The following is a 20,188-nucleotide window of genomic DNA, read 5'->3' on the forward strand; positions in this document are numbered from 1 at the left end:
GAGTTCTATCTGAGTTCTACCTGAGTTCTGCTGGTTGTGTCTGAGTTCTATCTGGGTTCTACCTGAGTTCTGCTGGTTGTGTCTGGGTTCTACCTGAGTTCTGCTGGTTGAGTCTGAGTTCTATCTGGGTTCTATCTGAGTTCTGCTGGTTGTGTCTGAGTTCTATCTGGGTTCTACCTGAGTTCTGCTGGTTGTGTCTGAGTTCTATCTGGGTTCTACCTGAGTTCTGCTGGTTGTGTCTGGGTTCTACCTGAGTTCTGCTGGTTGTGTCTGAGTTCTATCTGGGTTCTACCTGAGTTCTGCTGGTTGTGTCTGAGTTCTATCTGGGTTCTACCTGAGTTCTGCTGGTTGTGTCTGAGTTCTATCTGGGTTCTACCTGAGTTCTGCTGGTTGTATCTGAGTTCTGTCTGGGTTCTGCTGGTCCTGTCTGGGTTCTGAGTTCTGTCTGGGTTCTACCTGAGTTCTGCTGGTTGTGTCTGGGTTCTACCTGAGTTCTGCTGGTTGTGTCTGAGTTCTATCTGGGTTCTACCTGAGTTCTGCTGGTTGTGTCTGAGTTCTATCTGGGTTCTACCTGAGTTCTGCTGGTTGTGTCTGAGTTCTATCTGGGTTCTACCTGAGTTCTGCTGGTTGTATCTGAGTTCTGTCTGGGTTCTGCTGGTCCTGTCTGGGTTCTGAGTTCTGTCTGGGTTCTACCTGAGTTCTGCTGGTTGTGTCTGGGTTCTACCTGAGTTCTGCTGGTTGTGTCTGAGTTCTATCTGAGTTCTACCTGAGTTCTGCTGGTTGTGTCTGAGTTCTATCTGAGTTCTATCTGAGTTCTGCTGGTTGTGTCTGAGTTCTATCTGAGTTCTACCTGAGTTCTGCTGGTTGTGTCTGAGTTCTATCTGAGTTCTACCTGAGTTCTGCTGGTTGTGTCTGAGTTCTATCTGGGTTCTACCTGAGTTCTGCTGGTTGTGTCTGGGTTCTACCTGAGTTCTGCTGGTTGAGTCTGAGTTCTATCTGGGTTCTACCTGAGTTCTGCTGGTTGTGTCTGAGTTCTATCTGGGTTCTACCTGAGTTCTGCTGGTTGTGTCTGAGTTCTATCTGGGTTCTACCTGAGTTCTGCTGGTTGTGTCTGAGTTCTATCTGAGTTCTACCTGAGTTCTGCTGGTTGTGTCTGAGTTCTATCTGAGTTCTACCTGAGTTCTGCTGGTTGTATCTGAGTTCTGTCTGGGTTTTGCTGGTCCTGTCTGGGTTCTGTCCGAGTTCTGCTAGTTTTGTCTTAGTTCTGTCTGGATTTTGCTGGATTGGCTGAGTTCTGCTGGTTCTGTCTGAGTTCTTTCTGGGTTCTGCTGGTTATGCCTGAGTTCTGTGCTTGAGTTCTGCTAGTTCTGTCTGGGTTCTGCCTGAGTTCTGCTGGTTGTGTCTGAGTTCTATCTGAGTTCTACCTGAGTTCTGCTGGTTGTGTCTGAGTTCTATCTGGGTTCTACCTGAGTTCTGCTGATTGTGTCTGAGTTCTATCTGGGTTCTACCTGAGTTCCGCTGGTTGTGTCTGGGTTCTACCTGAGTTCTGCTGGTTGTGTCTGAGTTCTACCTGAGTTCTGCTGGTTGTGTCTGAGTTCTATCTGGGTTCTACCTGAGTTTTGCTGGTTGTGTCTGAGTTCTATCTGAGTTCTACCTGAGTTCTGCTGGTTGTGTCTGAGTTCTATCTGGGTTCTACCTGAGTTCTGCTGGTTGTGTCTGAGTTCTATCTGAGTTCTACCTGAGTTCTGCTGGTTCTGCCTGAGTTCTTGACATCAAAGATCGACAAAATAACAATGGCACAGACTTATGACCCCAAATATTGACTGAACCAAACAGACATTGCAAACATTGCATTCATGTTATAGCCTACTGGTCATTTTGACTGTTGATTGTAGTTTTTTTTAACCCTCTCAGGCTCAAAATAAGTTTTGATACAAGGACAAACAACTAAGTCCTTCAGGGGTACTTCTGAGTTAAAAAAATGCTCATGAGATACACATGTGGAGTAACCAGGTAGGTAGGTTTTAACTGTTGCAAATCTGCAACGCCTGCCTCCAGAGGGTTGAACAACTTTAGGGAAATTTTTAGACTACTTAAAGTTTTGAGACCAGAATTTATGTCCTGGCTAGAGATGCATCGATTCTAGTCTTGAGGGAAAACATTCTGATTTTTGCACCGTTCTGACCTGATACCGATTTTGACAGATGTTATCCCAAAGAACTACATTAAACAAACCATTTTTCTTGATCAACTTGAAAAGTTTATTTTTCTGCAAATAAAAAAAATTACATGGAAGATCTGCTTTTTCCACAGAGCAAATCCGTGCTTATCAATGCTGAGTTCACTGTGCAGAAAAAAGGTTACTCCAGTTTATTAATTTATATTAATGAACCCTAAATTTAAGTATCTATCTATCATCTATCTATCTGTCTGTCTGTCTGTCCGTGACTCTGCTCAAGAATTTTCTAGCTCTGGAGGATCCCGACATTTTATTTTATTTTATTTTATTTTGTAAAATATACCATCTATTGTCTCACACGCTTATAAGCTTGTGATGTTAACTCATTTAGACTTTCATATAACAGTAAAGTAATCCATGGTCAGAAACATAATTATTGAGCTAAATGTTATTTCATAATTAAAATCATCCATCAGTGACCTCTTTAATTGTTTTCTTCAGTCCAGTAACTTCAATTATGTGTTGTGATTCAAGGTCCGTCGTCTCTATACTTTCAGTGAATGAGAAGGCAACAGTGTTAATATGGTTTCAATATAAATAAAAAGAGTGGATGCAAATAAAAAGAAACAATTGGAATCCCAAAGAGTGGATATACTGAAACAAAATAAAAGGACAGCTGAGTGTGCAACTTTCCACTCGTCTTCTTCCCACAACAAAGATATTTTACACAGAACATTTTTTACAATCTCTGTTTTTCTAAATGTAAGTTTACAAGTTGTTCTGGTTTCCTTCTTGGGATTTCCCTGCTGCTGAGCCAGTCATAGGGATGGAGGATTTATCTGAGTCTGAAACAAAAGAATACTCTCCTTTTTTCTTCCTGCGATGGCAGAGGCAATATAAACCCACCAGTAAAATAATTACCAGTAGGAGAATAGGCAGCCAGTAAACGAAGACGCTGCTGGTTTTACCTGTTCGACAAACACACAAATAACACATTCAACCAATAAGTCACATCATTTAATTTGTTCTTCTGTTGCACGCTGTGTAACTTCAGCTGAAATGCTCTGCAGAGTGTGTATTCATACCTCTCATCACCAGTGTGACCGTTCTTGTCACATTCCCAACTTTATTCGTGGCAACACAGATGTAAAAACCAGCGTTGGTAGACGTGGCTGCTGTGACTGTGATGATCTTCTGACGCCCCTCAGTGGTTTCCTTCAGGTTGTGTGCAGGCTTGTAGATCCATTTAATCTCGGGGTCGGGGTTGCCCTCAGCGCTACAGTCAAAAGTTACATCTCTGTCTGGAGTCAGCTCTTTGCTGATGTTTCCCTCTTTGAACTCAGGAGCGTCTATTGAAAAGTGGTAATAATTATTTTGACAAAATTTTAACAATTTGTTTGATTTTAAATGATTTGCATTTAATCCCATTGATTTCACAAAGCAGATGCTGTAAACCGAATTTATTTTCAGCATCTATGAGCTCATGTTTGCTAGTCTTGACAACTGGGCTACCTAAAAATTAAGAGTAGAACAGAATCACTGAAATTTACCAGCTTGTGTGTGAAAACACAGAACGTTGTTGGGGACACTTACAGAGTACAGTGGCAACAAAAGGTGCTGAGGCTGCAGTGGGAGGGAGCTCTGGTCCTCTTGGCCCAAGGTGCAGCTCAGCCTTACATCTGAAAAGGGATCTGTGATCACTTCTCAGGGGAGTGATGGTCAGGCTGGAGGTTACGTTGCGTGGCGTCACATCGTAGGTTGTGATGTGGTCTGTATACAGGGTTGTGTTGTCACGGTACCACTTCACGCTGAGGTTGTGTGCAGGAGCCACGTTGTAGATGTCACACTTTAAGCGGTACGTTGAACCCGCTTCCATCGGGCCATCCTCCAGTGCGGAGACTGAGACTAAATCTGGAGTCTCTGTTGGGGGAAGAAATGTTTATCGTTTAAATTCAGTTTAATTCAGTTTTACACCAACACTAGGATACTGCAGCAATGTTGTAACGTGCTCTAAGGAAATTAGATGCATATAAATGCCCTGCAAGTCATAGATTTAATTGAAAAAAAAGTACTGTTGTAAATGTTCTGGTAAATAATCCATTTGGCGTTATAGGACCACGTTGGTACTCACGATAAAGAATGATGGAAGCAGTTTCTATGCACGGACTTCCAATATCTGGATAAACGTAGCAAATAGGCTGCAACGTCCAGTCTTCCAGCTTGTCAATCTTCCAAAATGCGTAAGAGTTGTTCACAGTAGCTTTGCCAGCTGAATACTCCCATCCCATTCTGAATGTGGTTGTGGCAGCCGTGCTGCAGTTAATCGCAACTGGATCTCCAAATTTCACAACAACCTCAGGGGGCGTCACTGTTATGCTGCAGCCTGTCGGTCACAAAGACGTCATCGATAAGATGAGATTTGGTGCTCAAAAATTCATTATCAGCAGAATATAGAAGGAATGTTGGCTGTAAAGAAAACATGGCTGAGCACCTTGTGGTGTCAGAGCCTGAGGAGAGGCCATGGCTGCTGGAGCTGCTGTTGTGATTACTTCGGGCACGTCAACAGAAACGTTCACCGTCACATTTCCATGTTTATTGGAGGCTGTGCAGCTGTATGTGGCACTTTTGTTAACGTTAATAATTTTCAGAGTATCTGAGGTTTCCAGTGCATCAATTCCATTAATGGTCCATTGGTACTTAGGAGGAGGAATCCCATCTGCTTCACAGGTCAGACTGACATCTTCACCCTCATTTACAATGATGTGTCTACTCTGGTTTGTCCTGAACTCAGGAGCATCTGAGGGAAAAAATACAGATCAAGACTTTTAATTTATTCATCTTCTGACAGAAAATGACCCTAAATTAGATCATTTTCACTGTAAATTTAAATTTTAAAACAAAACACTGTGAACAGACAAGATGTTGACTCACAGAGAGCTGAGAGATTGAGTGTCTGGGAAACGACAGGATGTTGAGGTCCGTGTGGTCCTAGCTCCAGCTGAGCTTCACATCTAACCTCAACAGCATTCTCATCTCTGGTGACATTGACCACCAGCATGCTGGATGTGTTCACAGGTGTTCTGGCTGGTTCATGGACCGACTTTATGATTACATCGTTCTTGTACCACTTGACCAAGATGTTTTCAGCAGGAGTGGCACCGACCACCACGCACTGCAGTAGGTAACGGCTCACAATACCCTGAACATCAGTGCTTATTATGGAGAAGAGGACTTCTGGGATTTCTATAAAACAGAATAAACAAAAACACATTACCCAACATGTACTGTGAAAAAGTATCAGGTCATCCTTCCTTCCTGGCAAATGGCTTTCAATGAATTACATTTCTAGTAACCTCTCAAAGTGCTCTTGAGCAAAATTCTGCTTCCTGATGGGTTGCCATTATTTTTTTCTGTGCACATATTCAGTAGAATAAAGGTGGTGAAAGATTACACAATTTTCTCATCTGAAAAAGTATCTACAAATAATTTCTAATGATCTTTTGGTTTAAAACTTGGTCCGAGGTCTAACAGATGCATGGTGCATTTAGGGTTAACACTGGATTTATTATATTCCTCTCCCTGGGCTGCCACCTTACCATGGTGGAGGGGTTTGAGTGTCCCAATGATCCTAGGAGCTAAGATGCCTGAGGCTTTAAGCCTCTGGTAGGGTCACCCATGGCAAACAGGTCCCAGGTGAGGGATCAGACAAAGAGCAGCCCGAAGACCTCTTATGATGAATAATATAAATGGAAACCGTGTTCCCTCGCCCGGACGTGGGTAACCGGTGCCCCCCTCTGGAGCCTGGTCTGGAGGTGGGGCACATTGGCGAGCACCTGATGGCTGGGCTTTCACCCATGGAACCCGGCCGGGCACAGCCCGAAGAGGAAACGTGGGTCCCCCTTCCCATGGGTTCACCACTCGTGGGAGGGGTAAAAGGGGTGCAGTGTGTGACGGGTGGTAGTCAAGGGGGGGCGGGGACCTTGGCGGTCTGATCCTCGGCTACAGAAGCTGGCTCTTGGCACATGGAATGTCACCTCTCTGGTGGGGAAGGAGCCTGAGTTGGTGTGTGAGGTTGAGAGGTTCCGACTGGATATATTCGGACTCACCTCAACGCATGGCTCTGGCTCTGGAACCAGTTTCCTTGAGAGGGGTTGAACTTTCTACCACTCTGGAGTTGCTCCCACTGAGAGGCACCGAGCAGGGGTGGGCATACTAGTTGCCCCCCATCTTGGTGCCTGTACGTTGGGGTTTACCTCAGTGAATGAGAGGGTAGCCTCCCTCCGCCTACGTGTGGGGGAACAGATCCTGACTGTGGTCTGTGCTTATACACCAAACTACAGTTCAGACTTCCCACCCTTTTTGGAGACCATGGAGGGGGTGCCAGAGAACACTCCTTCTGGTGACTCCCTCTTTCTGCTGGGGGACTTTAACGTGGGCAACGACAGTGAGACCTGGAGAGGTGTGGTTGGGAGGACCCCCCCCCACCCCCACCCCCCCGATCAGAATTTGAGCTGTGTTTTGTTATTGAACTTCTGTGCCAGTCATGGATTGTCCATAATGAACACCATGTTCAGACATAAAGGTGTCGATATGTGCTCTTGGCACCAGGATACCTTAGGCCGCAGCTCGATGATCGACTTTGTTGTTGTTTCATCTGACCTGCGGCCGCATGTCTTGGACACTCGGGTGAGGAGAGGGGTGGAGCTGTCAACTGACCACTACCTGGTGGTGAGTTGGCTCAGATGGTGGGGGAGGATGCCGGTCAGACCAGGCAGGCCTAAACGTATTGTGAAGGTCTGCTGGGAAAGTCTGGTGGAGTCTCCTGTCAGAAGGAGCTTCAATTCCCACCTCTGACAGAACTTCCAAAATGTTCCGGGGGAGGCGGGGGACATTGAGTCTGAATGGACCCTTTCCCGTGCCTCCATTGTTGAGGTGGCCGATCAGAGCTGTGGCCGCAGGATCATCTGTGCCTGTCGTGGTGGCAACCTCTGAACCCACTGGTGGACACTGGCAGTTAGGGATGCTGTCAAGTTGAAAAAAGAGTCCTATCAGGTCTTTTTGGCCTGTGGGACTCCAAAGGCAGCTGACGGGTACCGGCAGTCCAAGCAGAATGTGGCTCGGGTGGTCGCCGAGGCAAAAACCCGGGCATGGGAGGAGTTCGGTGAGACCATGGAGCAAGACATCCGTACGGCTTCAAGGAGATTCTGGTCCACCATTGGGGGGGGGGGCAGTGCGCTACCCACACTATCTATTTTGGAGAAGGTGAGCTGCTGACCTCTACTCAGGACGTTGTGGATCAGTAGGCAGAATACTTCGAAGACCTCCTCAATCCCACCGACACGTCTTCTAGTGAGGAAGCAGAGTCTGGGGTCTTTGGGTTGACCTCTCAAATCTCTGTGCTGAGGTCACTGAGGTGGTTAAAAAGCTCCTCTGTTGCAAGGCTCCAGGGGTGGATGAGATCCGCTCGGAGTTCCTTAAGGCTCTGAATGTTGTGAGGGCTGTGCTGGCTGACGCGGCTCTGCAATATCTCGTGGACATCAGGGGCAGTCCCTCTGGACTGGCAGACCGGGGTGGTGGTCCCCTTATTTAAAAAGGGGGACCACAGTGTGTGTTCCGACTACAGGGGGATCACACTCCTGAGCCTTCCTGGTAAGGTCTATTCAGGGGTTCTGGAGAGGAGGGTCTGTCGGATTGTTGAACCTCAGATTCAGGAGGAGCAACGTGGTTTTTGTCCTGGGCGTGGAATACTGGAACAGCTCTATACCCTTAGGGGGATCCTGGAGGGAGCATGGGAGTTTGCCCAACCAGTCCACATGTGTTTTGTGGATTTGGAGAAGGTGTTTGACCGCGTCCCTCGGGGGGCCCTGTGGGGGGGTACTCCGGGAGCATGGGGTACCAGGCCCTCTGATACGGGCCGTTAGGTCCCTGTATGACCGGTGTCAGAGCTTGGTCCGCATTGCCGGCAGTAAGTCGGGCTCGTTCCCAGTGAGAGTTGGACTCCGCCAAGGCTGCCCTTTGTCACGATTCTGTTCATAACCTTTATGGGCAGGATTTCTAGATGCAGCCAAGGTGTGGAGGGCATCCTTTTTGGTGGCCTGAGGATCAGGTCTGTGCTTTTTTCAGACGATGTGGTCCTGCTGGCTTCATCAGAACGTGATCTTCAGCTTTCGCTGGAGCAGTTCACAGCCGAGTGTGAAGCAGCTGGGATGAGAATCAGCTCCTTTAAATGTGAGACCATGGTCTTGATTCAGAAAAGGGTAGAATGACTTCTCCGGGTCAGGGATGAGGTCCTGCCCCAAGTGGAGGAGTTTAAGTATCTTGGGGTCTTGTTCACGAGTGAGGGAAAACTGGAGCGTGATTTCGATAGGCGGATTGGTGCTGCATCTGCAGTGATGCGGGCATTGTACCGGCCTGTCGTGGTGAAGAGAGAGCTGAGTCAGAAGGCAAAGCTTTCGATTTACTGGTCGATCTACGTTTCTACCCTCACCTATGGTCATGAGCTTTGGGTAATGACCGAAAGAATGAGATCGTGGATACAAGCGGCCAAAAAGAGTTTTCTCCGCAGAGTGGCTGGGCTCTCCCTTAGAAATAAGGTGAGAAGCTCAGCCATCCGGGAGGGGCTCGGAGTAGATTCGCTGCTCCTCCACATCGAGAGGAGCCAGTTGTGGTGGCTCGGGCATCTGGTCAGGATGCCTCCTGGGCGCCTCCCTGGTGAGGTTTTCCGGGCACGTCCAACCTGGAGGAGGCCTACAGGAAGGCCCAGGACACGGTGGAGGGACTATGTCTCTCACCTGGCCAGGGAACGCCTTGGGATTTCCCCGGAGGAACTGGTCCAAGTGGGTGGGGAGAGGGAAGTCTGGGCCTCTCGACTTAGGCTACTGCCCCTGCGATCCGAATCCCGATAAGCGGATTAAAATGGATGAATGGATGGACTGGATTTATTTTCCTATGTCTTAAAGATGTTATTCAAGTATTGTTCATCTGCTGTCAATAGCATGTTGCAGATTCAGACTATCATGAGTCCTATACTTGGGCATTTTACAAATCTTTTAGTACACACTGCCCACTGAGTTTTCAAGGGCTTGACTAAGATCAGAGAAAAAAGCCAAAGAAAACGTTTTTGAAAGATCTTCAGAAATCTAAAGAACCATTGTGCATGACCCCATAAAAGAAATAAAGACGTCAATTTCCTTTGGAACAGCATAATTATATTAGTGTGATTAAAAACACCTGGGAAGTTCTGTAAGTGAGTACCTTGTGGTGTCAGAGCCTGAGGAGAGGCCATGGCTGCTGGAGCTGCTGTTGTGGTTACTTCAGGCACGTCAACAGAAACGTTCACCGTCACATTTCCATGTTTATTGGAGGCTGTGCAGCTGTATGTGGCACTTTTGTTAACGTTAATAATTTTCAGAGTATCTGAGGTTTCCAGTGCATCAATTCCATTAATGGTCCATTGGTACTTAGGAGGAGGAATCCCATCTGCTTCACAGGTCAGACTGACATCTTCACCCTCATTTACAATGATGTGTCTACTCTGGTTTGTCCTGAACTCAGGAGCATCTGAGGGAAAAAACACAGATCAAGATTTTGAATTTATTCATCTTCTGACAGAAAATGACCCTACATTAAATAATTTTTCACCGTAAATTTAAATTTTAAAATAAAACACTGTGAAAAGACAAGATGTTGACTCACAGAGAGCTGAGAGATTGAGTGTCTGGGAAACGACAGGATGTTGAGGTCCGTGCGGTCCTAGCTCCAGCTGAGCTTCACATCTAACCTCAACAGCATTCTCATCTCTGGTGACATTGACCACCAGCATGCTGGATGTGTTCACAGGAGTCTTGGTTGTCTCAGAATAGACCTGCACATCCAGGATTTCATCACTTCTGTACCACCTCACTGTAAGGTTTTGAGCAGGAGCAACATCACAGACGTAACACTGAAGTTTGTAATTTGTCTCCTCGCCCAAAGTTTTTGTCTCTGTTATAAAGAGATGGACCTCTGGGATTTCTGTTTGACAGAAAAAAATGTAAAACAGATGTTAGTTCATGTTTGTGTGTTGTATATGTTGTTTTGATCTTCCTACCCACTTGTCTGTATTCATTTGAAATCACACTTACGGTATAGAATTATGTCCAACTCTTTGCTGCATTCAAATGAGTTGTTTAGCTTTATTTTGCATTCTGACTTCATATCCCAGTCTGTCATCTTGGCAAAGCTGAAAGCGACATTGTCAAACTCTTCATTTTTGGTTTGAGTGTTTCCTAACATCAGGGTGATTTCTTCAAATTCTTCCTCCGTGGAGCAGTTTACATAGACGTGGTCTCCAAACTCGACCACAGGAGGGTCCACCACAATGAGAGGGTTGAGTGAGAGGGGGCACGTGTTCCCTGCATCTGTAGATATAGAATACCAATGCCATGAAGCACTTTGCTGCCCTCTGCTGATATGAAGTCCTGTCAAATGCACGATGAAATTATGCATCTGCGGCCTATCATGTTTGTAATTTTTAATGGAAACTTCACTTACAAGATATGCTTTAACCAAAATTTAAATAAATATCTGAATTGCAACACCTTTTTAAAGGTATATGAATAGAACGTAAATAAACTTGCATTAAAACATTATCGTCGGATCATTTCTCAAGTTCTAACCATGAGATTTGCATAAAACATACAAAACAGACAAGTTTGACACAGTTTCTTGTTATTTTCTCCATACAAATGTCTTTTAAATGCATTTTAAACTGGTGTGTATTTGTGTAAGCTCTGTGGTGTGCGGCATCAAGACTAGTTAAACTGCTGAGTTACTTTGAAATGACCTAAAGATCACCACCACACCCATGTTGTGCCGCCAGCCCAGTTTGCACATTCAGCTGTTAGCACAGAAGGGTTTTTTCCACAAACTTTACAACACCTGCCCCTCCCTATTAAACACCACTCATTTCATCCTGTTGGTCTGTAGGTTTCCTGTTGCCTGATGAAAAATTCTAGCAAATAATGTAAAGTTTTACGGAGCCTGGCAGTGGCAAAGATCAGGCAGGGACCCTACTCTGAGTTATGAGAAGTTTGTTTAGTAAACCGTGCCAGGGTATAAGTCCCCTGCATGTCCTGATGAGCCTCTGTTCACAGGAGACACAACAGTGCAAATTATCATAACTCAAAGCAATTCATCCACCTGACCCCCACCTCACTCCATGGACTCTTGTTATTTAAAACTAAAGAAAAGGTTGTGTCCTTTCATATCATCTGTTGATTTTATATTTTTCATTTTGACTTTTACTTTCACACATCCCATCATCCGTGTGGCGATGATCAAAAGAAAAGAAAATCGAGAAAGCACATCAAAACCAAACACTAAACATAAAGAGCTGACCGTTATGACTGAAGCTTGTCAGAGCATCGTTTTCACTCACCACACAGAGGCAAGCAGAGCAGGAGAAGGCCCAGCATCCTAAGAGGCAGCATGCTGCAGCAGCTGCAGGAGCTCGAGGATTCGTGTGATTTATCGTCTGCTTCTCTGACCGGACGAGCCGACTCTTGGCTCAGAGTTGGCTGATGACCCGCTGATGACAGTTAAATGTGTGTAGGTAGAAAAAGAAAGCGGGCTCTAAGGGAAAACGTACGCCCTTGTGAACAGGAAACAGGAAACACTTTGTGGCGCAACTGTTGATGATGATCCCTCCCAATGAGTATTCTATGCAGCTGGTAATCATATTTTCTTCTTTAAAAACCTGAGTATATTTGTTACTTTAATTCAGTTTTATTGAAACATAAAAAGTGGGCAACAAAAAAAAGACAAAACTTGGTGTTCAACCTGTAATTAGTATTTACCTGTCTTCCTTTCAAGTTTAAACATTTTATTTATGATGCAGACACACAAAACATTTTGATCCACATGGCCCTTTGTGGTGTCCATGCCTGGGTTGATATGCTTCTTTCATGCATGCAGTGATGTAGCTATGTGGGTTTAATCATCATGGAAACTTTTTTCAGCGAGTAGGAGCCTCCGTGGAACTCTGCCCAGTACACCCCGTCCTGAAAGCGGCTTCGGTAGTGTCCGCCTCGATACCACACACCATTCAGATTAGAGTGGGCGCACATGTGGTACCACCAGCCTCCTTTCTGGTAGTGAGCACAGTTACCTGTTGGTGCAGCAAAGGAGAAGAAATGATTATGAACACACAAATGCTCCTCAGATGGGAGAGTTTTGGAGCAGGATCAGACCCGTGTAGCTGTCCTTGTCTCGATCCAGAGTTGTAAAGGCCTTGTTGTTGTGCCATGAGAAAGAGTCCCCAGCGTTGCCCTGGTATTGACCCAAACGCAGGCGGTACCAGTCGCTCTCCGGTTCCAGGTGGAAGCTGTCATACTCCGCAAACACTTGTCGACCCTGCCAGTCCTCCAGGGCCACGCGCAGCTTGTATTTGCTCTGCTTAGAGAGCCAGTAGAGGTGTTCCAGACCGAGCCAGTACTCCCCATTCAGGTTCCCAAAGCCTTGCTGGAACACACAAACACAATACTTTAATGTCTGCTAAATTTACTCAGTTTTTTGTCACTATAGCACAAATTTAGAAAATAAAATGTTTAACTGTCTCAAAGATGTTTAATTAGGTTTTAATGACAGCATCTTTTATAGTTGAAGACAAATGTTCATGGCCTCACTCACGCCCTTGCACTAACATCATGCTTCTCAAAAGAAATCACTGCAGTATATGGGCTTTAATGGAACACTTGGTTCACATTTGATTTATTTAAATAGCAAATAAGCACATTACACGAGCATTTACGACTGATGTGTAAATCAGCGACACAGCTTCATAAATCCACTGCAGCAGCTGATTAATATAACAATAATCACCCTCAGTGCAATTGCCAGGTTTTAAAGATGCATGACCTTGTACTGCTCCCATGTCCTGAAGAAGTTGACTGATCCATCCTGTCTCCTCTGGATGACAGTCCACCCTCCCTGCTCATGACTCTGCTCACACCAGGCCTGCAGGAGACGGTTGGTGTTTGCAGGGCGGATCAGATAGATCCCACTGGTAGTCTCTCCTGAGTCCAGAACATGCTGGCAATCCCGCCATGGTCCTGAGCCAAGGACACATACACAACTAACACATGCAGTAGTAGGTGAATGTGCTTCTATCTATAAATGTCTGACATTTTAAATATAAATGTCAGAGGGGCTGTTTGGAGTTCGCAAAATAATTGTGATGTTAAACAGATCAAAGAAGCTCTGCGGCTTCAGTTTATCTAGTTGGAGAATCCTTTTTTTTTCTTTTGTTCCAGCTCATGTTGAGTGTCTCACACCACAGAGATAAGGTGGAAACAGGCATCAGCACTGACACAAATGTATACATAGCAGAGAATCTCCCATGAGGAGCGATAATGCCTAATAAGCTCCCATCGCAGGAGTTTTTACATAAGCTCAGTGTCGCAAGCAGCACTCTTTCATCAGTCATTTAGGAAGTGCTGAGTCACATCCAAGATGGTGTTGCTTCAGCTCTAACTGCTACACTTACAATTGTGTGAGTTTAAGTAACAACGTGTCAAGCAAATGTGCTGTTCGTTGTAAAGCTAAAGTTCTGAGCAGCTGACGTTGTTTAGGCATTCCCAAGAAGATAAGACTTTCACCCGTGGGTCAGTGACTCCATCAGCTTCTGCTGCTTATCTAAACAGCTAAATAACGCTGATACGGCTCTACACACAGCCTGTTACTGTGGAATGTGTGGGACTCTGGTGTACCTGGAGATTTTGTGGCAAGGAAGCTAACAAAAGGCGTTTCAGTCGGAGCTCTGGGGTGAGCTTCCTCTGGTTTTGTTTGCAGTGAGGTGGCACTTTGGTCCCTTTGAACATCGTTGGGCCCTTTGTTGACTTCAGAGCTGTAATTATGATGCTCTTTAGACCGGCTGTCTGTTGCTTCCGTCATCACCTGTTAAACCCAACACGAACAACACATCGATCTTAGTTCATGTGAACATGTTTAGCTTACATCGTAAAGAGCTTGTGTCCCACCAGAGAGGGCTTGCTGGAATCCTTGCACTGGCACTGCTTCTCCAGCCGGCTGATGAACTGATTCTGGGAGCTTATCGTGGAGGTGAGGGCTCCATATTTCTTCTCCAGTTCCCTGTAATTACTGGACACCTCTAATGCCTGGCGTGTCCCAAGCCCCCAGCAGGTGTAAAGTCGGTTTAATGATGAATAGGAAGTAGCTTTCTTTGTGGTTCTTTGCTCACCTGTGTTGTAGCATTTAGAAGGAGGTTCTCCACCCGTTGCTGCTCCAAAACCTGGTCCTTCTTGTGGATGACTTCCTGTAGCAGCTGGGCATAGAGCTGGGCAATGCGAGTATTCATGCTGTTGCTCTCCTTGCGCAGGGCTCTCACCTCCATAACAAGAGAGTCTTCCTGCTCCAGTTGGTGCTGGAGCTTCCTCAGCTGCTCCTGCTGCTGTTTGAGCTCTGCCTGCAGCTGCGCCACCTCAGAGCGGTTTGGCGAAGAGGAGTGTGTGTTCAAACAAAGAGTCCCAGTCAGTTTCTGCTGTGGAACAATGAAGGTGTAGGAGCAACGACTTGCTTTTGCATTAGGGGAGCATGACGACTGCTTGTTTGTATCATGGGCTCCGACCATCTGACCTCTAGTGTCTTGTGTGTCCAGGCACCATAAGAGTAAGAGTGTCAGAACTATCGTCAGCGTTTGATCCATGAATGCCCTGAACATCTGGGAGAATCCTGGTGGTGGATTAGGAAACATCATCATCACGAAACATGAAACACTCCACTGACTTTACTCCAAACGTTGGCAACAAATATTTTTGAACTAAAATGAATGTTTGTGGTTTAGTTGTGGTTTTCACCGATCTTTCTTTAGAAGTTCAACTGCACACACACACACACACACACACACACACGGCTGAAACTTAGCATGTCAATACTAAAAAGACACTCAAACAAGAAGAATAAACACACCACCAGCACCTGATCAACACCGCAGTCAGACCCACAGCTCCATGAACAAAGCTGATTGGTTATCGGTGATATCCAACTTTAATATTCCTTTTTACAAGTAAAATCTGTTTTACTCAGTTTGTGTAAAATAAGATCTGAACAATATATAAGTTAAACGTTTAAACAGGTAAACGCTTATTTGGTTGCTTGAAAAATATAAAAAATGCATGAACTTACTGTCGCAGACGTCTCTCTTCTGTTTTTCAATGGGCAGCAGCAGCTAACAGCACTTCATTTTTGCATTTTTCCCACACATTTACAGGTTTGAAGAAACTGGGAAACTTTCCCCAAATTAAAAGCTCTAAGTTGTCCACAAATTGAATCTGAAGGCAAATCAGTTTGCGTCAGAGAGAAGACCGGGTTAGTTAGGAGCTGATCTGTTGAGTTTCTGTCTCAGGATCCCACAAAAGGGACAACTAATAACAAACTATCCCAGAGATGCCGCCTCCCAGTACTTGTTAAGCTCAGTGCAGGAATCTGGATGTCTCCTCCCTCTGCCATCAACCTGTGACCCTGCAAAAAAAATGAATAAATAAGTAAGCCAGTGGTGTGCCAAAGATTTATTTCTATCATTTTCTTTAACCAGATGTCCTGGATGACCAGTTAAGTTAGGACGCTCTGCAACAGGTTAGGCAACAAAGATCTGCACAGCGCTTCCAGAGCCAACATTTATAGTTAATTGTTTTTTCATAATCCCAGATCACTACCAGACCACCACCTACCACGTTTATTAAAAATGTATAGTTTATTTTAATGCTATTTTAAATGCTTTGTGGTTTATTGTGTGTGTTTTTGTGAAGCACTTTGTAACGCTGGTCATCAATGGTTGCTGGTTTCTCTTAAAGGGGAAGTAACTGGAAATGCTGAATTGGTTGCATTTGTGTTTGTGTTCCTTATTGAACATGTTTGGAGTTTGAAGAGGGATTGTAGTAAACTTTTACAATTATTACCCCACACTTCGACACAATCTCTGTCTCACCGCTGCATCTTTCCGATCATTACTTCATCCATTTCAACCCGACTCTACAAGGGAGGTCCACTGCTTCCTCCCCAATGGTCTCATTCCGCCGCAACCTCCGCAATCTGGCACCCAACCACTTCTCTCTTGTTGCCTCCACTCTTGCATCTCCCAGCACATTTTCTGCTTATGAAGTGAATGATGCCACCGAGTCACTCTGCTCTACACTCTAGTCTTGTCTTAACAACTTGTGCCCTTTAGCCACTAGACCTGCTAGATCCTCTCAGTCGCACCCTTGGCTAAATGACACCCTCCAGTCTCCACGTACCAATTTTAGAGCTGCGGGACGGAAATGGCGCAAAACAAAAGATCCTGGTGATCAATTGAAATTTCCTGAATTACTGTCCTCATTCTCTGCCAGTATCACTGATGCAAAGAAAGCTTTCTACACTGACAAATTTCTCAGCTCTACTGACTCTCAGAAACTATTTTCAACATTCAAAACTGCTCGCCCCTCCCAACAATATATCAGCTGACACCTTTGCCTCATTCTTCACTGACAAAGTGGCAGCTATGAGCAAACAGTTTACTCAACTGGCCACTCCTGAACATTCGCTACCACAAAGTCCTTCTAACCCAGCCATCTCAAGCCCTGCTGCTTCATTTTCCTCTTTTTCCCCTCTCACTGAGAACTGTGTGTCCAAGCTTCTCACGTGCAGCCGCCCTACTACATGCCCACTCTACCCCATTCCGAGTAAGCTGCTCCAAGCTATTGCTCCTACAGTAGCCGCAGCAGTCATACATGTGATCAACGCTTCAATGACATCCGGTACATTTCCCACCTCTCTCAAGCATGCTCAGGTTAAACCGCTGTTAAAAAAAACCCATCTCTTCCTCCAAATCATGTGGAGAACTACCGACCTCTCTCTCTCCTCCCTTTTTGTCACGAGACGAGCCAGGAGGAGGTTAGGACCCAAAATGCAGAACCCAGGACGACACGAGGCAGGAGTGGAGACAAAGTAAAATCCTTTTATTTAGGATGAACAAAACGAAAATAAATCCAAAGGGCTGGAAGCCAAAATCCAAAATATCCAAAAACTGAACTGGAGATCCAAGAGAAACACTAGAGACTCAAGAAGTACAGGAAAAACTAGAGATCCAAAACGAGACGAGAGCTGACAGAAAACAATGGACCGACAAACATACGGAGACACAGACAGGGCTATATACACTGGGGAGGATGAGAGAGAGATGAACTGCAGGTGTGTGGGGAGAGAGAGAACAGGTGAACTCAATTACTAATCAGGAAGAGGGCAGTGAGTTGAGGAGGAAGAAAAATAACATGATCTAAGACAGAACCTAAAAACAAGAAGAGCCAAATAACTAACAATCTGGGGAGAGAAACACACCAAAAGAGACTAATAGATGAACAGCAGAAACTAAAGGAAAACACTACAGAAAGAGACACTACAGGTGCGTGACTAAGGAGGACCACGGGGAGCACAGGACCTGGAGGGAGATACCTGGGGGGGGGGGGGACTAGAGGGGCTGCAGCTCTGGGAACACATGAGGAAGGCGTAGACAATGACACAAGAGGGCGCTAGGATACACAACAGGAGAACCTAGAGATGGATGGGGAACACCAGGAGACACATGAGGGAAGGGGCAGACGCAGATCATGACACTTTTCTGTCCAAAATCATTGAAAGGGTGGCTTTCAAGCAGATCACAGAACCTCTCACAAAACTGTCTACTTGACCCTTACCAAGCTGGGTTCAAAAAGGGCCACTCCACTGAATCCTTAAAAGAAGCTAGAGCGACTGCCAAATCCTCAGTGCTTATCCTGCTCGACTTATCGGCTGCATTTGACGCTGTCAACCATGGCTTCCTTTTGTCCGCACTCTCTAGCATGCCATCACAGAGAAAGCACACGCCTGGTTTGAATTGTGCCTCACAGGACGATCATTCAGTGTATCTTGGCTTGGACAATCCTCTACCGTGCACCATCTTGCCACAGGAGTCTCCCAGGACTCAGTACTAGGACCTCTTCTCTTTGCCATATACACCACCTCACTGGGTGAGATCATTCGATCACATGGCTTCTCCTACCGCTGCTACGTAGAAGACACCCAGCTCTATCTGTCATTTCCACCGGACGACCACACTGTCTCTGCACGAATGTCAAACTGTCTCTCTGACATATCAAAATGGATGAAATCCGCCATCTCCAACTCAACCTCTCTAAAACTGAACTACTTGTCATCCCAGCAAAACCATCCATACAGCACAATATCTCAGTCAAAAATGACTTCCTATCGCTGGCTCCTTCAAAAGCAGTTCGAAATCTGGGTGTTGTGATTGATGAACACCTGACCTTTAAAGATCATGTTGCCTCTGTTGCTCGTTCATGCCGCTTTGCGCTGTATAACATACGAAAGATCAGACCATACCTAACACAACATGCCACCCAGCTCCTGTTGCAATCTACTGTCATCTCCCGCCTCGATTACTGCAGCCTTCTCCCACGACCGATGGGAGTTTGATAAACAGATCCAGTAATAATGGGAGGTAGGGTATCATGATTCATGATTCACCCATGTACGTGAACTGATTCCACATATTTGTGAAGAATCGTTTTACGGTAGTTAAAGTCGTGACCTTTGTTTCGACCTCAACAAACTGTGGCTCAATATTATCTACTGTCGAGTTCTCAGTAGCGATAATTTCTGTATTTAGTTCAACATCTGTGCTGACTGCCTCTGAGAGATTTTCCTGTGATTAGCTAACTTTACTAAAGAAACTAACTTATTATAAAGTACATTGAATTCAGTTAAGTATTCCTATTAGTTATAGGTTTTCTATCTAATAAGACCCAGCAGATTGCATCATCTAGTCACTGCTGAATTAACTTTGAGTTGCAAAACTGTTTGAGCTCCTATCTTTACGCCTTGTCATTAAGTCATGAGCCATAGTTGCATATGGACTGTTCCTGGCGTCGTCTAAATGACTGATAGTTATAAAGGTGTGACCCAAGGCATCTGCTGGAAGGATCCTGTCTCCAGGATTAACACGTAACATCTTCTTAATAAAATCAATACTAATGCTTTCACATCTTCGATCTCAGCTTGATCTTCCATCTGTGGAAGCATTTTCACCATATCATGTAGAGAGTTAAACGAATCATAAATTGGGTTACTCTTCTTAATCTTGCTTCCTGTGAACTGCTCATATTCCTTAGGCGTTTTAAGTCTCCAAAAAGGTTCAGGCTTGCTCTTGGCAAGTGTGAAAAAGCGTTTGGCCTGCCAACCTGTACTTAGAGACTGGGTGTCAGGTAGACCGAGGAACTTTACAAGATCTCAGGTGCCCGGTAAGATAAAGCCTGAATGAGATCGTTCTCTGATAACTGGTATGTTCTGACAGCAAGTCCAAAATCGATTAGCTTCACCCTAAACGGTTGTGTCATGATTAACCAGCATGATATTGTCTGGTTTGATGTCTCTGTGAGTGACATTGACTTGTCAAAGAAAGTCAAGCATTTCTAACAGCTGTTTGGCAAAATATCTGATTTCAGACAAATTCAAAGGAATCCAATCTGTTTGTTTCATCAAATCGAACAGACTTCGATCCAAGAATTCTGTAAGGATTTGGTAAATTGAGTGCTTTAAGAGCTTAATATATTAACTCTACTTATGACCAATAAGCTGTGATACTCTATATAAATATATAATATCAACCTGCTTGGTCTTGTATGTTTAATCAGAAGATTCTAGAATTCTTTGTTTATTCATGGTTTGTAAACAATTTGTTTTGATTCATGAAAGAGTCAGGTTTGTAAAAGTAAAAATTTATTTTCCAAACAATAAAATATGACAAGTTAACTAATATTTACAATGATGGATGAATCTAGATGGAGGAGACGTAATGTATGGTGCCTATGTGTGAACATGATGTTATCAGAACTTCCGTATCTGGGAAAGCTGAGTTCTAGGTGTAAAGGGAAAGAATTTGGTTTGCGTTAAGCTATGAGGTTGATTCCATCAAAAAAG

General features: G+C 44.9%; 2 protein-coding genes across 3 annotated transcripts; both read right to left on the reverse strand.

Moving 5' to 3' along the window:
* Positions 1-2,237: 2,237 nt before the first annotated feature.
* Positions 2,238-11,803, reverse strand: LOC107378346 (vascular cell adhesion protein 1). Of its 2 annotated transcripts, XM_054740122.2 has the most exons (11): positions 11,598-11,803; positions 10,303-10,578; positions 9,875-10,192; positions 9,434-9,739; positions 5,111-5,422; positions 4,671-4,976; positions 4,311-4,562; positions 3,773-4,099; positions 3,265-3,528; positions 3,101-3,147; positions 2,238-3,024 (listed from the first exon to the last, which is right to left on the reverse strand). In XM_054740122.2, the coding sequence occupies exons 1-11, from the start codon at positions 11,647-11,649 to the stop codon at positions 2,998-3,000; spliced, it is 2,487 nt and encodes an 828-aa protein (XP_054596097.2). In that variant the 5' UTR covers positions 11,650-11,803; the 3' UTR covers positions 2,238-2,997. The 2 variants fall into 2 exon arrangements, with proteins under 2 accessions (XP_054596097.2, XP_015803988.3); XM_015948502.3 differs by having other exon boundaries at positions 2,238-3,147.
* A 121-nt stretch (positions 11,804-11,924) lies between these two features.
* Positions 11,925-16,057, reverse strand: angptl6 (angiopoietin-like 6). The gene is made up of 7 exons (XM_015948503.3): positions 15,362-16,057; positions 14,418-14,908; positions 14,197-14,334; positions 13,927-14,113; positions 13,076-13,269; positions 12,409-12,679; positions 11,925-12,326 (listed from the first exon to the last, which is right to left on the reverse strand). The coding sequence occupies exons 2-7, from the start codon at positions 14,895-14,897 to the stop codon at positions 12,142-12,144; spliced, it is 1,455 nt and encodes a 484-aa protein (XP_015803989.3). The 5' UTR covers positions 14,898-14,908; positions 15,362-16,057; the 3' UTR covers positions 11,925-12,141.
* Between the last annotated feature and the right edge of the window lie 4,131 nt (positions 16,058-20,188).

Source organism: Nothobranchius furzeri, chromosome 5, assembly GCF_043380555.1.
Source record: "Nothobranchius furzeri strain GRZ-AD chromosome 5, NfurGRZ-RIMD1, whole genome shotgun sequence".
Classification (NCBI taxonomy): domain Eukaryota; kingdom Metazoa; phylum Chordata; class Actinopteri; order Cyprinodontiformes; family Nothobranchiidae; genus Nothobranchius; species Nothobranchius furzeri.